The 15,969-nt window shown below is 42.2% G+C and overlaps 2 protein-coding genes across 20 annotated transcripts in view; both read right to left on the bottom strand.

Annotated features, from left to right (window-relative positions):
• UMPS (uridine monophosphate synthetase) overlaps window positions 1-2,783 on the bottom strand; it is a 60,795-nt gene extending 58,012 nt beyond the window's left edge. For 2 of the 4 annotated variants that reach the window (XR_014006517.1, XR_014006518.1), the window contains exons 1-3: window positions 2,596-2,783; window positions 1,403-1,556; window positions 162-830 (exon numbers count right to left, since the gene is read on the bottom strand). Coding sequence is in view for 2 of the 4 variants with exons in the window: in XM_081188836.1 (XP_081044962.1) it covers window positions 162-830; window positions 1,403-1,556; window positions 2,596-2,730 (958 nt within the window). In the remaining 2 variants the exon portion in view is untranslated. Of the gene's footprint in view, window positions 1-161; window positions 831-1,402; window positions 1,557-2,437; window positions 2,525-2,595 lie in introns of those variants that run through there. The other 2 variants (XM_081188836.1, XM_081188835.1) reach the window with 2 other exon arrangements.
• A 1,584-nt stretch (window positions 2,784-4,367) lies between these two features.
• The window catches only part of KALRN (kalirin RhoGEF kinase), a 501,553-nt gene continuing 489,951 nt past the window's right edge, over window positions 4,368-15,969 (bottom strand). For all 16 annotated transcript variants that reach the window (XM_081188031.1, XM_081188017.1, XM_081188032.1 and 13 more), the window contains 8 exons: window positions 15,491-15,662; window positions 13,936-14,057; window positions 12,893-13,024; window positions 12,057-12,221; window positions 11,581-11,659; window positions 11,231-11,431; window positions 10,683-10,821; window positions 4,368-9,110 (listed from right to left, as the gene is read on the bottom strand). In XM_081188031.1, the coding sequence (XP_081044157.1) occupies window positions 8,565-9,110; window positions 10,683-10,821; window positions 11,231-11,431; window positions 11,581-11,659; window positions 12,057-12,221; window positions 12,893-13,024; window positions 13,936-14,057; window positions 15,491-15,662 (1,556 nt within the window). In that variant the 3' untranslated portion in view covers window positions 4,368-8,564. The remainder of the gene's footprint in view (window positions 9,111-10,682; window positions 10,822-11,230; window positions 11,432-11,580; window positions 11,660-12,056; window positions 12,222-12,892; window positions 13,025-13,935; window positions 14,058-15,490; window positions 15,663-15,969) is intronic.

The raw sequence follows: 15,969 nt of genomic DNA, 5'->3' as shown, positions 1-15,969 counted from the left end.
GCCCTTGAAGGCTTGAAAATAAAGAGCTAGTTTCAAGTCAGCGAAGGCCACATCAACATTTCAAATTAAGAGTATTAGGAACATATGCAGCCCTATAGAGATATGCAACATGTTATAGGTTGAAAAGAGGAGCGAGGGGTTGGTAGTTATGCCAAATTCACCTTCATATTGATGCTTCACAGTATTTCCAATGTCTGCAAACTTGCGATCTTCAAATATCAAGAATTCATGCTTATCTGCAAGTGCTCTCAACTCCTTGGCTATTTCTTGGCTGAAATCATCCAGAATATCAATGTGAGTCTTCAAGATACAGATGGAAGGGCCCAAAGTCGCAGCAAGCTGGAGCAATTCTTTGGAGTTAGTCACATCAGCAGAAAGACACAAATTAGACTGCTTTTTCTCCATCAGCATGAGAAGTTGTGCAGTGAGGGGATGAGTGTCTGGCAGTTCAGCCCGAGCAGCAAAGCTCATTTCTTTGCACATTCTTTTCACGGGAGGAGTACCATTTTGCTCAGGTGGTTTAATAATATTCTCCTGGATGAATTTTTCTACTCTTGCCACCATCTCAGGAGAAACTTTTTCCTGCTGCTCAAGGATCTTGAGAATTTTAGATAAGGTGCATACTGAGTGTAGGCGTATGCCATGCTTCTCCAACAGGGCTCCCCCTCCTTGCTCTCTGTCCAAAAGCACTATAGCATCTGTAACCTTCAACCCCTCTTTCCGAAGGGTCTCTGCTGTCTCCAGAACACTTGAACCAGTGGTAACTACATCTTCAATGATCAGACAAGTTTCTCCTGAGTTTATAGTCCCCTCCACAAGACGTTTGGTACCTTTTGAAGCAAAAAAGGGCATTTTTCATTAACCTACCAATACAAAAAAACCAACCTTGCCAGCTCAACTGAAAATATTATTGCTACTACCATGGTACCTCGAGTTACAAACGCCTCAGGTTACAAACTCTGCTAACCTGGAAGAGTTACCTCGAGTTGAGAACTTTGCCCCAGGATGAGAATGAAAATTGTGTGCTGGCGGTGCAGCGGCAGCAAGAGGCCCCATTAGCGAAAGCACGCCTCTAGTTAAGAACAGTTTCAGGTTAAGAACAGACCTACGGAAAGAATTAAGTTCGTAACTAGAGGTACCACTGTACTATTAAAAATAGCACGTGCACTACACCAGTTAATAAAAACTTGTGGTTTAAACTTCTGCACTAAGGCTCCTAAATCACAGGCGTGTTATGTACATCAAACTATTACCTTTCTAGATATGCTAAAACAACAAACTGTATATACACTACCGAGGAAGTTGGAAACTTTGTTTATTTATTATAAATATTTTTGCTGTCTTGAATATTCATTGCTTATAATGCCAATATTATGATCTAGGTAAATTTGATTCTTTTTACCATAATCTTTAGCTTCTTTTCGCCGTATAAGCATTGGGATCTGGTTGGTTGAGCAGATGATTGTAGCCAGGGGCAAAGCCGTGTATGGGACCCCACACACAGTGTCATACTTGATTGCAGCATCCTTTGCTGTTTGAAAAAGGAAACCTGCTACCTGAAAGAAATTGTTTTAAATATAAAATAGGTTCTACCATTATAACCAAACATTAGTACATTGTCAATAAAATAAGGAGAGTCCACAAAGAATCACCAGAAAGTGAAGCCATAAGCACCAAAGATCATATGGATTTTGTTTCTTCACATGGTGCTTACTTCATCACCTAATTATGCTTGTGTTCTTTGCATATAGGTTGAAGAGTAACAAGCAGTGATGGCTTATTTATTTCCTTGGAAGAATCATGTAGTTGTGTGATCTCTGTTGCACTAGCGGGAATCCTTGTGTTGGGTTCCACTAGCACAACTATTTGGTTGAATATGGCACAAATGATCAGCTATGCTATCGAGTTCTGAGAAGCGTATCCTTTGCAACAATGCTGACAAGACAAATCAATGTTCTTATCTCTTTGTGCCCTTCTTCCATCCATATCCCTCTACCTCACCTTCCACTACAGACAATTATGCATGAGGGAAAAACCCACCCCAACATGGTTCCAGGAGTACTACTAGCTGGCAGGATTGTATCATCTTTGACATCCGCCCTCTTCCCCAGCAACTAGATGACCCTCGTGGTCCCTTTCTGACTCTTCTAACACTCTTGCCATGTTTGTTTGCTTGCTAAAACAGGCTTTCCAAATCTCCAGGCATGGCTGACCTCCAACTCCCCTCAATCCCAGTCAGAGGTGATGACAGCTGTTGTCCATTAGTATCGAGGGCACTAAATTAGAAGAGGCATTAAAGCGTTTTTGTCCTGCTGAAAAGGCTCACAGAGAAGCTGGCATAAATTCGATAGCAGCAAGCTGCCCCCCCCCCCGCTTGCACCCTTGTAAACCCTTTTCCCCCAAGAGGAGGGGGGAAACAAGGAGAGGAGAGGCAAACCGGCAAACCCCAGTCAGGACCAGCGGTGCTTATAATGACCCCCAGCTGCAATAGAAACATGAGGCGCTGGTCTCTCGGCCTCCCTCCTCCAACTGCCTCGGCCCCGCCTCCCTCCCTCACGCGCGCCCCGTTCCCGCCCGGCCGCCCGTAGGGCACACCTTGTTGAGCAGGGCCGGGTGCGACACGATGACGCGCAGGTCGACATAGGCCGGGGAGACGAGGCCGCTCTTGAGCACGAACTCGCCGAAGCGCACCGCCTGCACGCCGTACAGCTCCGAGGCTAACGCTTCCATCCTTCGAGGCTCTCGCGCGCACGTACGGAGAACAGCGCGCGCCGGGTCAGTCGCCGAGTAATGACGCAAGGGAAGGCGGGGCGGGGCAACCCTCCTCCGTCGCTAGGAAACGGGACGATTCCTTACGGGGCGCCACGTGCACATGCGCGCTAGGGGTGACTACTCTCGTTACCCAACCAGACCTACTACTGCATTAGTGGCACCTGGGTTTCTCTTGCATCCTGGCCGGCGCTATTTGCTTGGAAAGAAGAGGGTGCAATTGGTACTGGAGGAGGAGTGAAGGTTGTATATGCTCCGCTCCTAGGAGCGGAGAAGGCAGGGAGGCTTGTTTTGCAGTTGCTTGTGCTACTACTACACGCATATTCTGGTGCACGTGTGTACGGGTGAACGCGTGTGGACATCATCTAGCAGACACTGGTGTGGAGGCACAAAGCGGCGACCCCACCCACACCCCGGTCTCCAGAATAGAGCTACCCAGGAGATGATGGGCGTAGACAGGATTAATGTTGGGGGGGGTAGGACCGACGTGATTGGTCAGTTTGTTATTTCTATTGTTTTACTTGATCTAGGGAGGCAGCTGCCCCCCTTAGCTACGCCCAGGCCTTGGAACGTTTGAGAGGGAAAGCGGTGAGTACATTTAATTTATGGGAGTACGAGAAGAGGGCCATGCGCTCGCAGTGGGGGCGCCGCCTGTGCGCCCAAAAGCCGAATAAAAACTCAATCGCCAAAGGAAAAATCCCTCGGAGTGCAGCACTAGGATGGATGGAGGGACGACAACGGCACTGGAAGCAACATTGCGTCGGAAGAATACTGAATAGGGTCCATTTTGAAAGAGAAGCTTTGGGCTTCTCAGGGATGGAGAACTTTTTTTTAAAGAAAGGACTACAGGTTTTACCGATTGAGATGTGTTTTTAACTTTTGTGCAAATAAGGATCTGGGAGCATGGCTGTAGCCAGGAATTATTGGGGAAGGGGACAGAACCGAGTTATCTGTGACGCAATTGGTTAGTTCAGTTCAGTTATTTTTATTTATTTATTTTCAGCCGCACCCCCCTGGGAGCCAATAACTGCCTTCAGGGTCGTATAGCACGTTCGGGTTTATTCGCTTCGTAAGAACTCGGGCATTGCTCACATTAAGGACGTCCTCTGTTGTGGACGTTTAATCATTAGGCTTTGCTAAAAGTTCGGAGTCACACACTACCACCTTTAGCAGTGAGTAACCTGATCAACATAGACCAGTGGAAATTAACAGTTTTGGTGTGCGTCATGCAGCAAATTTTGTATTTTTTTAAAAGGTAGTGTTAGCAATGTCAAAATCGAATTTGCCCGAACACAGTAGAGCTAATAAATTCTCATTATTTCAAGGTTCATATTACAGTCTTAAAGCACATATGTCAGAAATCATAAATCCTATTTTTAAGGGAAGAAAAGTAGTATAGATAACGGATTTTCATTAAGCACCCCCCCCCCTTTTCAGTTGCACTCTAATGCCTTTACATGGCAGGCAGCTCTCACAGTTTCTTCTGTGTTCTCTCCCCATATAAGTCAAAATAAAAGCTTGTCTTTATAAAATCCATCTTAATTGATTTTATCAGCAGAATTGCTTTTATATTAAAAAATAAAAATCCCATACTTGAATCTTTTGTATATTGTATTTATAAGGAAGGCAATAGCCTAAAATGTAGATTTCATCATCTGTAGATAACATATATATTTATATATACTGCAGAAGAGTAAGAACATGTGACAGCAGGAAATCACTTTACAACATTACACATGAAGAATCAGAAGTATAAATAAAATATTTACAAAATGTTTTAGAAAACACATATGCATACAAAACAAAATCAATAATAAAATAATGAGATAACACTTAAGGCAGACCAGCAAAAGACTGAAAATGATTAAGGCTGTGGAATTCATTTGCACCTTGAAATTTTTTAAGCTCTTAATACAATCCCTACCACCACCACAGAAATGATTGTTGCAAATATTTTTAAAAGTGTATTTTTAGTAGTCTGCTGTGCCCTTTACATGTCTGACCTTATTTTCAGTAGTATACTGTTGAAGTGACATGCTAGCAAAAGCAGACTCGAATGGTTTGACAGAAAGATGCAAAAGCACCAGCACTGGAAAAGAGAGCATAAGGATAAGATATGGCTTAAGTAGAACAGATGTTTGTTACTACTAGCTTCAGAGTATAAGCTCAGAAATTACAGAATCCTGGCATGTTAACAGTCACTAGTATAACGATTCTAGAAGCAGTTTGATATTGGACAGTAATTGTATAACCAGCTTGGGGAGCCAAAAAAAAAAGGGATCTGACATTTATTCTCTTAGGAAAGCACCATTTTCTGATGTGTCAGTCCATAAACAATCAGCTTTGGGGAGAAACCAGAGCCCTGTGGAGGATTTTCTTCTACAAATGGATATGAAAGATGTCTTCCATGCAATGGCACACAGATATTCATCTGAGAACTAAGTTGTGTCTAGCAATTCCTAGTTACAATCCAATGGTCCCAAACCGTGGCTAGTCACACTTTGTTGCATACAACTACCGGCTGCAGATGACATATCCAACAAAATCAGCAGAGGATGAAGGGCACACATGAACACACAGATATGCAGCCAGTCTTAAGTTGCTTTGTTACAAAAGATTAAAAGCAAGATTCCAGGAATTGTCACACATAATGCCTAAATGACCTTTGAGCCTCTTGGATGTTATTGATGTTGCTGCAGAAGGTAAGACATGCATGGTATTCTGGTTCAATGTAGATTTTACATTCACATTACAAAGCCCTTTGAAGCAAAAACTGCTTTATGCCTGAGAAAACAACTCTCAAGACTTCATGATAAAACAGCAGTCAGTGCCTGCCTATTTGCTTGTCACAGATTCAGGTATTCCCCCCCCCCCCCATAGGTGATTATTCCATAGGGATTTTAATGTACCATAGAGGTTTGTTCTTCAAGGATGCTTAAGTAATCTCTTTTGCATTTCCCCAGAATCACAAATAAAAGAACCAAAAATAGGTACACATTTTGACAGTCACTCTTCCACGTATATGTAGAAGAACAGAACTAGAAAGTAGGTAGGCATTTTTGATGCAGCTACTGCAGCTGGAAAGAACAAGGAGATGTGGCAAAGATCCACATCTGTTTCTTTTATCGTATCTAAAAGTTGTGATGCTTTACTGAGGTTGCCCTTGGTTCCAGTGAAGTGATCCATGACATGCAGTCTGGTTTCACTATGTTACGTATGTTTATTCAGAAGCAGCATTGGCTCAATTGTTATCGTGTAACATGAAGAAGCCGCCTTGCGCAGATGCTGAAAGCCTTTGTGTCGCATGGCCTGTAAAGCATCCCTGAACTAGCTCATGGCACTCAGGTGCAGTGGAGGATGCTGCCCCATCAACAGAGCTAAAGTCTCCTTGGCTTTTGTACATAGAATGGGGAAAGACACCATCTTGTCCCTTTGCCTCTGACATCAACATGTTTTGGGCTGCCCATGCTCAGAAGGAAGTACCCACTGTGTTCAGCGGAACCAGCTTTCCATTAAGTATGCATAGGATTGTAGCTAGCCTAGGTCACACTGAAGCTACTGGGACTACTTAGTTGTGACTAATATCTTCCATTGATTACAGTGGGATTCTGCCATGGGTAACTTAGGCTGGATCTTGGCCGTTGTTTATACCTGAGCCGATATGCTCCGCCTCTGGATGATTGTCAGTGCCTTGAGGAAATTGTAGCAACTAAAAGGAACCTCAAGAGTTGATCCTATCCCCACATTCCTTATTATAACAGTGGGTTGGATGATCACTGCATTGATGTTCATAGTATAACAAACCTTTTGATTAAAAAATAGCAGGAAAAAACCACTTCATTGAAAAGTTAAAGGACATCAGCTTCTTTCCCTATGGAAAGGCCCTCTGCTTTGTTGAACCACATTTTCTAGCCAGAAAATCTAAGTCAAGTACCTTTCTCCTTTTCTGTACTGATTTGTTGGCTTGTTTCTTGGTTCACCAGACATCAGTGTGTTCACCACCTTTCTTATTACTCTCACTGTAATAAGAACATTTCCAGCTCCTGATTTGATCTGTTTGGTGTTGTGGGCAAGAGAAAGGAGAAAACGGTAAAATACTCCAGGTTAATATAATATGTCATGTACCACTGAGAGGCTACAGAACCCTTGTCACTTGCTACCAGGTTGCCTAATCCTGACAGCTGCTTAGGACACAAGTGACTAAAAGATGTGCCAGAACCATTAGTATATTGTGTTCAACAAATGGATGCCAACTGAATAGGCAAAATGAGAGAGCTCACCACGCCTTTGATTATTACTAGGTCCATTGCCACATTGCAGAGTTTATAGAAGATTAGTTGGTGGGGTAGAGGAAAAAGTTGACTATGAATTGCTGATTGATTTCTAAATGATTAGGATATGGTCAGTCACTGTCTTGGCACTAAATTGCTCTTGGTGTAAAACGCTTGACTAGTTCTTACAATATTAATTTGAGATAACTGCAATTTGGAACTATTATTCAAAAGCTTCTTAGTTTGATAATACTTTGATGATTTATAAGGGGCTATTAAGTTAGTGGCATGTTTAGTGCACAATAATGGACCATTACTTTTAATATTAATAGTCTTTTTTGAATTGTTATTTAACACCAGAGTTTGGGATGGAACAAATATGCTAGCATAGAAGTTAGGATTCTGGAGCTAGGAAGAGAGATGCATGTGTACAAATATGCAGTAAACTACCAGTCTCACACATCAAGACTAATTTTGAAGCAATAATTGTAAGGATGGACCCACTATGTTTACCACACTTTGGCCAACTTTGGATTGATTTCACAACTGATCAACTTTTAAAACTGAAAAAGGAATAAGATTCCTTTTCATTTTACAGACTATATGAGAATTCAACAAACATTCTGCAATAGAAAAAGTCTTTGACATCTAGTTTACAGATAACAGTAATTATTGTAACATAGCCTTTTCTCAACACACAGGTTTCACAAAAAAGTCTGTACAAGAGCTATAAAAATTTACTTTAAAAAAATGTCTCATTGTGCTTCATCAAAACATTTTTTGTTCCAGTGAATTTACCATCTTAGCCGTAGCACATTGCTACTTTACAGCATGCTAGCTTTGAACATGTGAATGCTGGAGAATCCAAAGGACTTTTGACAAAGGTATACTATGATCCTGACCAATACGGCATACCTAAGTCACTTTACAGGCAAAGCTGACATTATGATAGCACAAGGGCCATAAAAAAACAATTCTGCCACAAGGTTAATTCTTATTGAAGACAAGTGGAATTCTCCTAGTGAAACAGAGCTTCATTAGGACTTGAGGAGCAACTATTTCTGCAAAATCTCGAATCCAGTCCAGTGTTGTTGTTTCAGGAAATGCTGACTGTGGAGGGTCAGCCTAGTTTTATTTCTTTACTTTCTGTTGCCTTTCAAATACATGAGTTAAAGTTTAATAAGATCAGCAAGGGTGTCGAGGTCTTTTAGAAGGCTGCCTTTCAAAAGTAAGGCAATGGTGTTTTGGTTACCATTTTCAAATGATGTCGTTTTCTAAAATATTCTTCTGTATTTGACATGACTTCATCATTGCAAGATAAGCCACACGAGGAGTTGCATATGCAACATCTGAAAGCCTCTAGTTCTAACCAGTTAGATAATGCAACTGCTGGAAAAGTACATACACTTTCTTTGACATCACATCAACTAGAATACTTTACACAGACATAAAGAGAGAGATTCCACCTTCTCTCTTTTCACACGCCACGGTGCTTCAGTGTCAACTCAAGGTACTTGTATTGCATTATATTCCTGGGTTCATCCTGCTCATTATGAAACTCTTAACATTGGGAATTGGCCGCACATCAAACTGGTGTTTGCGGCGTTCAATGAAGCTAGATAGGCGTGAGGTATCCAGTGGGATTTTGGAATAGCTGCCGTTGTGAAACTGTAGCCAAGGGTGCTGCAGACAAGTGGCTGCTGTTGGCCTCCTCCTGAAGTCTTCCTGAAGGATGACAGTGATGAAGTCTCTGGCAGCATGGCTTACATCACAGAAGTACTCATTGGGAAAGCTGAAGTCCACTCGGCACACATTGATGCAAGTCTCCTCCCTGCTTTCATCCAGAAAGGGGGACACACCACTCAGCATGACATAGGTGAGCACACCCAGGCTCCAAATATCTGTGCCCAGTGAAACAGGAGCACCTTGGATAACTTCTGGAGCAGCAAATTCAGGGTTCCCAAGGAGATGATGAACATGGTAATGGCCAGTGATTTGAACAGCATCTTCCAGGTCTATTAGCTTAACACGAGGCACCGGGATCCGCAAGTCAATGAGCAAATTTTCTGGCTGCGGAGAGCAAGGATAAAAAAAAGGTTCCATTGTTCATTGCTTTTGTATTATAAATCTGTTCAAGTCAACATTTATCACATTTATAGCCTGCCTGCCCTCCACCACAGAACCCAAGGCAGTGTATATGTGGTTCCTGTGGTCCTTCAGATCATACATTCTTTTGCTTTTCCTGTTAAGGAAAAAAATGTACCAACAATGGATGTGCTGGCACTTCTTCAGCACACACATATGTCCCAAGTGAAGTACCATAAGTATTTGCTCGGCTAGTTTGGAGGCTTTACATTTTGGTACTTAGAGAGCATTTCAATGAATATTTGCTCAGAAGTAAGTTCCACTGTGTTCAATAGGCCTTACTTTCATGTATAGAGGATTGCAGCCTTAACTATAAAATTAGATTGACCACCCAGCAAAGCACCATGCACAATGCACAAACTTGAGTGAAAGGTTTCAATGGATACCAGCTGAAGGATAGAGACATTTTGAAACTTGTCTACATTGGAGTACAGTGATGTTTAAAACAAAAGGCACTACAGGGGGCCAGCCTGTAAGATGTACGGGCCACAAATGCTCACTAGGTAGAGGTGGGTGAATGGCAAGCATCAGGTACAAGCTTACAGAAAATATTTTACATCTTAGATTTATGTAGATATAAGTTCATGTCTGAGGTGTAGTTTGAGAAAAAAACCCAGTTAAGCAGAAAAGGCAACAAAACTGCTATAAGCCAACATTGTGTATGTTTTGAGTAGCAGTGCAGACATGTGGACAGTCTGGTTACTCAGGCCATTTCACTAAAAAACAATAATAAGCCTCTGTTGCACTGCTTATTCCATGTGCATATGTTGATGAAGTATCCATCTTTCAGAACATTCTGAGCCAGTCGAGGAAGGATTTAAGCTTCATATATGCAACATATAAATTAGCTCAATGTTTACATCTCTATCAAGGTATAAGCAAAGTTATGTGGACAAATGAAATGAGATCTCATCACCCCCCTCCAAACCCACACCCCCAATTACACATTTTTCAACAAGGAGCTTTTGTGTGAAAGGAAGGAAAGAACTGGCATGTGGGATCTTTGTGGGAGAACATTGAAGATGTACTGTATGTGAGTTATACGCAGTTCTTTTTTTCTGAGGGTACGCAGGGGTATGCATACCCCTAAATATTTTGTGAAGTTTTGTACTTTACTGTATTTATTTTTCCCAATTTGAACTATAAAATGGTGATTTTCTTGAGTCAAAATGAGGGTACCCCTAAAGGTTTTTTTTTTTAAGAAAAAAAGCACTGGTTATATGTCATTTGTTAATGACAAGATATTAAAACAGAAAAAATGACATCATGTAAGTGAATTCTCAGAACTGCTTGGATTTTTTTAAAAAAAATTGGACCAGATGCCTTCATGAGTAACAAATATGGCTATAATGAAGTAGCTAAAAGAAGGACAGATTAGTAACACAAAGTAGTCACTAAGTGTTTTCATTATAGGTAGATTGTCTCTTCACCTGAATTTAGAATAGACTGAAGCTTGGAATTCACCATGACAGATAGCGATATACACAAGCTTCCTACCTTTATATCCAAATGAGCGACTCGGCAGTTGTGAAGGTACTGTAAGGCTTCCATTGTGTCTCTTATGTAAAAAGCTACTTTCTCCTCCATCAATTCATCATGATTCATTAAGTAGTCCAAGAGACGGCCATCATCCATCCTAAAAGCCAACAATTATGCACTGTGAAAAGAAATCTAGCATAATCACAAACTCTTGCTAATACTTCAAACATGCGACTAGCACCTTATAATGGAAGTGGCATTTTTTAAAAGCAATAAATAAAATACTTATATATTGCAGTGTAATAAGGGCTATCTCATTTTAAATACAGTATAGGACTCTTTATTTAAGTGCATGTTATTTCACACTGACTTATTCTGCCCACCCCCACCCCGGCCAATGCACATACTGGATTGTGTGAATCTGACACTCACAGTCATCTGAAATGCTGCTCTTTTCATGGGGAAATGAAATCATTTTCATTACAATCATGAAATGTGTGATTGCAAAGATGGAGGATTCCCTCAGTATAACAAACAAGAAGCTTAGCTTCCATCAAGAGACTTACAGTTCTAAAATTAATATATAGGAGGAAGGTGACTCATAGGTGTCATGAATTGTGATATACTGAGGATGCTGCAAATGTTGCAACATGGCTGCCTCATGTGCTGCCTGCTCTTCCTTCTTCATTTTTTTATTGATGAACTTCACTGCAACATCCTTCCTGGTGGCTTTGTGGATACATTTCTTTACAACAGCAAATCGACCCCTGTGGAGAGAAATGATAATAAGCATTATTCATTCATAAATCATGCACCCACTGCCTTAACAGATAACTTAAAAGAAACACTTTTAACACCTGGATTGTGTGTTTTAGTGAAATAATTGATTCCAATCTCATTTAGTGAAATAATTCACCTTCCAATCTCATTCAGTTCTGTGTAGGCGAAATCAAAGTTCTCTTTCCAGGTCACAGTGGCTCCATCTGCTGCAGAGTCTGTGAAACCCAAAAGGATGGGGAAATAGAGTTGGTTGCAATGCCAATTATAGTCTTTATTACACATCAGTAATACAAAGGGAGAAGTTTAAAGAAAGAAAATCATGCGAGAGCCTTGACAAGCAAGCAGACAGCATGCCACCGAGTGTGCACCCGGATCCTAAAGATTACGCCTTGAAAACAAAACAAAAGAGCTGATCTAAATACATGTGTGCTGATCAGAAAAGACACAATCATATATATGTTGCCCTCAGATATCTATAGTTGACTATAAAATGCCAACAAGAAGCTTGAAAATCACACAAACTTTAGCTTTGGAAGCAGCACTCTGACCGACCAGCTCTAATATTATTCCCTCTGAAAATTAGTATCCTTCCCTTTTTGACCAAGTTCTCACCGTATTCTGGAAGTTTCACAAACTCAGAGGCTTCGCTGGGCAAACTGATTCCCCAGGGGTTGCTGGCGCTGACTCGGAACTGATATTGGCATCCAGGTGTGAGATCTTCAATAACGAGGTAGGTGTCCAAGGTGGAGGCAACAGACTGCTGCCAGACCTGTGAGCCTACGGGTTATGCAGAGAGAGATTAAGATAACATTTTTAAAAAGAACATGACCTTTCACTTAAATAGGATGGCAACCGCATGTAAAACTGGTGCTCCCTTGCTCCACTTGCATCCTCTGAGGCCCATGGTTAAGCTGGAGGTCCACAGCTGACCAGCAGAAGAACCTGGCCCTGCTGTTGCTTCTCTTGCCATTGCCACCCACTGGCCTGCTCTCTCCCACTGGCCCACAGCAGGCAGTGCAAAGAAGCCATGGGAGTGAAGGGAAGGAGCAGCAATTGCCACTGCCTGCTCACTTGCTGGCAGAGAAAGAGAGAGTATGCAAGTGGGTAGAAGCAGGGAGGAGGAAAGAGGTCACTAGGGCTTCTTACATAAGGGCTCCCAAAATCTCGAGCCAGTTCTGCTCACCTGTATTCTCCTGCCTGCCATGGGACACGACTTGTCCCACTTGCAGATGGGAGGGAAAGGTAATGGCGAAGCCACTGCTGCTAACTTGCTCACAACCTCCCAGTTGCACCAGGCAACCCTAGCAGAAAGAGGCAGCATAGGCAACACCCCAAATTAAAAGGCACTGAAGCCTATTAGCTCAGCCTAGAAGCTCCACACAACAAGCTGGATCATCCTATTACAATCAGTTGCAGACCAAAGGTGTACTATGAGTTTAAGCATATACCTTCTTCTCTGTACTCCACTGTGTAACCTGAAATGGTGCAGTTCCCTGTACTGGATGGAGGCAGCCAGCGAAGAATCACTGAGGTGCTGCTTCTTTCCTGAGCAATAGGGCGATTTGGGGCTGCAGGGACACCTGGGGTGTAGGCAGGGGAGCAAAATCAGGAGAGTTGCATTGCAAAGCACGCGAAAGAGGGTTTATTAAAACACACAGAGAGAAAGTTTCCTAGCGTAATCATGGGTACAGCAGAACTGATGGACATGTATTAGGACACAACTATTAGAGACTGCCAGAGATCTACAATCCGATCCTGTACTTGTATGCTTTACTCTGCTGGATAAATGGCGGATTGGAGAGGTGGGGAAATAGTTGGGGCAGGAGTGCTAACTCCACTCCTCCCAAAATTGTAGCCCTAATTCCTAAGTCTTTGCTCCCATAAAACCTGCAATTAACCTAATCCAAGTATCACCAGCCAGCACCCACTGGTGACAATGGGCCATGCTATATACCAAAATTGTGGGCAATTTACTTTGTTGTCGAAGCTCTTCTTGCAAATAATAGTACACATGAGAGCTGATATACATGCTTAGGGTGGTAGAGGGAAGTATGGTGTTCACCCTCTTGGATTATATCACTTTAACTGTATGTGTGTGTGTATGTGTTAGAGAGACGAAGAAGGGGAAGAGATAAATTTGTAGTGATGGGGGCACGTGGAGGGGAGAACTGGTTATTTCCCATGTACTTAATATTTCCCATGTAGAAAGTAGTACACAAAGTACATGTAGTATTTCAAATGCAAATGAGGAATTACCCATTTGAATATCACACACATACACAACCAACCTGGTCTGCAAAAACCTAGCATGTCAGCTTTCCACAGGCTGGGATAGTTTTGACATGTGTGGATTCCTCACCTGCATTTTGAAGTGGTATACAGGCCCATGTACCATTAAACCAAACATTTCAAAAGCTGATTGCACCATGATTTAAACCAATGGAAGCTCTGGCTGAGCAAACATATAAAAATCCAGCAAGAAATCCATTACCTTGTACTTTTATTGTAGCCGAAGTGGACGCTGTTCCAAGCTCATTTGTTGCCACACAAGTATAAATACCGCTGTCTTGAGGCATCACATTACAGATCTTCAGAGTGATTTCACCTGAATCACTGGAGAGGTGCAGATGTCAGTGTTTTAATCTGTTACTCTGCTAAGGATTTTACACTGGCTCAGTTTCCAGGGGCAAGCTGCTGCCAATCCATTTCAACTGACACAGAAAACAAGTCTCAGTGGATAGCAGACAAGTAGAGCCCTTCGTATCATGCAGTTTTGTGGATGCAGGTGACTTACAAGGAGAGGAGGAAGAAAGTAGTAATGGCTCTCTATGCTCTCTATGCTAATGATTAATGATTTAGAGGCCCATAAGAATGGCACAGTTCAGCACCAGGTAGAAAGTGGTTTTTAAAATAATAATAATAAAATCAGCATAGGCTGTTATTGTGGTCCTCTGCTTCTTCTAATACTATCGCTAAAACGTGCACTGCCTGCCTCTCCTGGAGTCAGCATAAACAGTAAAAGGTTGCTGCAGTGCCAGAAAAACCCATTATAAAGGCAATAGGCATGTTCCACAGAGAACATCAATATTTCCTTTTGACCTGCCGAGAGGGCTACCCAAGAACTATTCCCCTTGCTTCACTTCTAAAAAATGCTTGCGGCCACATACTTTAAGATGCCACATGGAAACAGTACGGAACAATTCTGTGGTTGTACCCTGTGATGTATTTCATGGATAAAAGTACCTACTCACATCACATGCATGCCTTTGACTACAGCGCCTATATCTAAAGTGTCCTTGATTTCTTATCATCAGAAGCATTCAGTTGCTCTGATGAATTTCCCTCATTGTTTCCTGAGGATGTGGACAAGGTTCTTTCAGAGGTGTGGCTTACAACATGTGTTCTTTCTCTTTCTCTCTTGTGATCATGGAGTTGATTAAAACCTCCCTTAGAGAAGGTATGGCTCCAGCTCCCTTGAAAGTGATGAGGGTGGTGCTGGGGAAACCCAGCTAGATGGGTGGGGTATAAATAATAAAATTATTAATTATTATTAACCTCCTTCCTCTTCTGAAGCCATGTTTTGATCTGGACTGGATCAGGCCAGTGGCCCACCTAGCTCAGCATCCTAGTCTCATAGCAGCCAACTAGATGGCTGTGTGAAACTGGCAATCAGGAGCCTAGCACAATAACACTCTCCCCTTCTGTGGCCCACAGCAACCATGGAGGCAGAGCTAGTAGCTAGTACCTCGACAGCCTTATCCTCCATTAATTTGTCCAATTCCCCCTTTGAGGGGAATGATAAGAAGAGTCTTGCTTCATCAGATCAAATACCCATTTAGTTCAGCAGCCTGTTCCCACATTCGCCAACCAGATGCCTACATTTATTTATTTATTTCAAATTTCAGTGTCCTAAACTGGCTCTCCTAACATAGTTGGGCATATAGGGTCATTAGCTGGATTCAAACACTTTTAATGCACCACATTTTCTAGGAGTGCAACTGCTACATTTGTGCCATCCCAACACCCTCTGCAAAATATGAACGTACCAGGAGGAAACTGCATATGCAGCTGTGCTGTTGTCGTTGTCCAGGATGTTCTGATCTGGTCCTTTCCAGGTTATGGTTGGCTTTGGTCGCCCACAGACTTTGCACTGCAACATTACCGTGTCACCAAGCAAGCAGGTGATGTCCACTAAGGGCACGAGAAACTCTGGAGCAACTGCAGCAAAGGCCACACGTATAGAGACATAATGTTCACTGAAAACATAAAACTAACCACAGAATGTTGAAAATACAAAATGTGCCTCAGTGATGCCTCTGTTGTATTGAGGATTATTTATAAAGGGCTGTTATAAAGACCTTGCCCAACACCTCCTGTAAAACCAAGCATCAAGCAATAAAAGCAGCATCTGTTATCAGGTGAAACTAGGGAACCTGAAAATCTCAGCACTCTCTCACACAAATTCACACCTGGAAAGTCTCCATGAGGAAACCCTACATCCCATGGTCTCCCATGAAATTCCAGA

The sequence above is a fragment of the Podarcis bocagei genome (genome assembly GCF_964188305.1).
Source record: "Podarcis bocagei genome assembly, chromosome: 1".
Lineage (NCBI taxonomy): Eukaryota > Metazoa > Chordata > Lepidosauria > Squamata > Lacertidae > Podarcis > Podarcis bocagei.
This window is presented reverse-complemented; position numbering and strand designations above follow the sequence as displayed.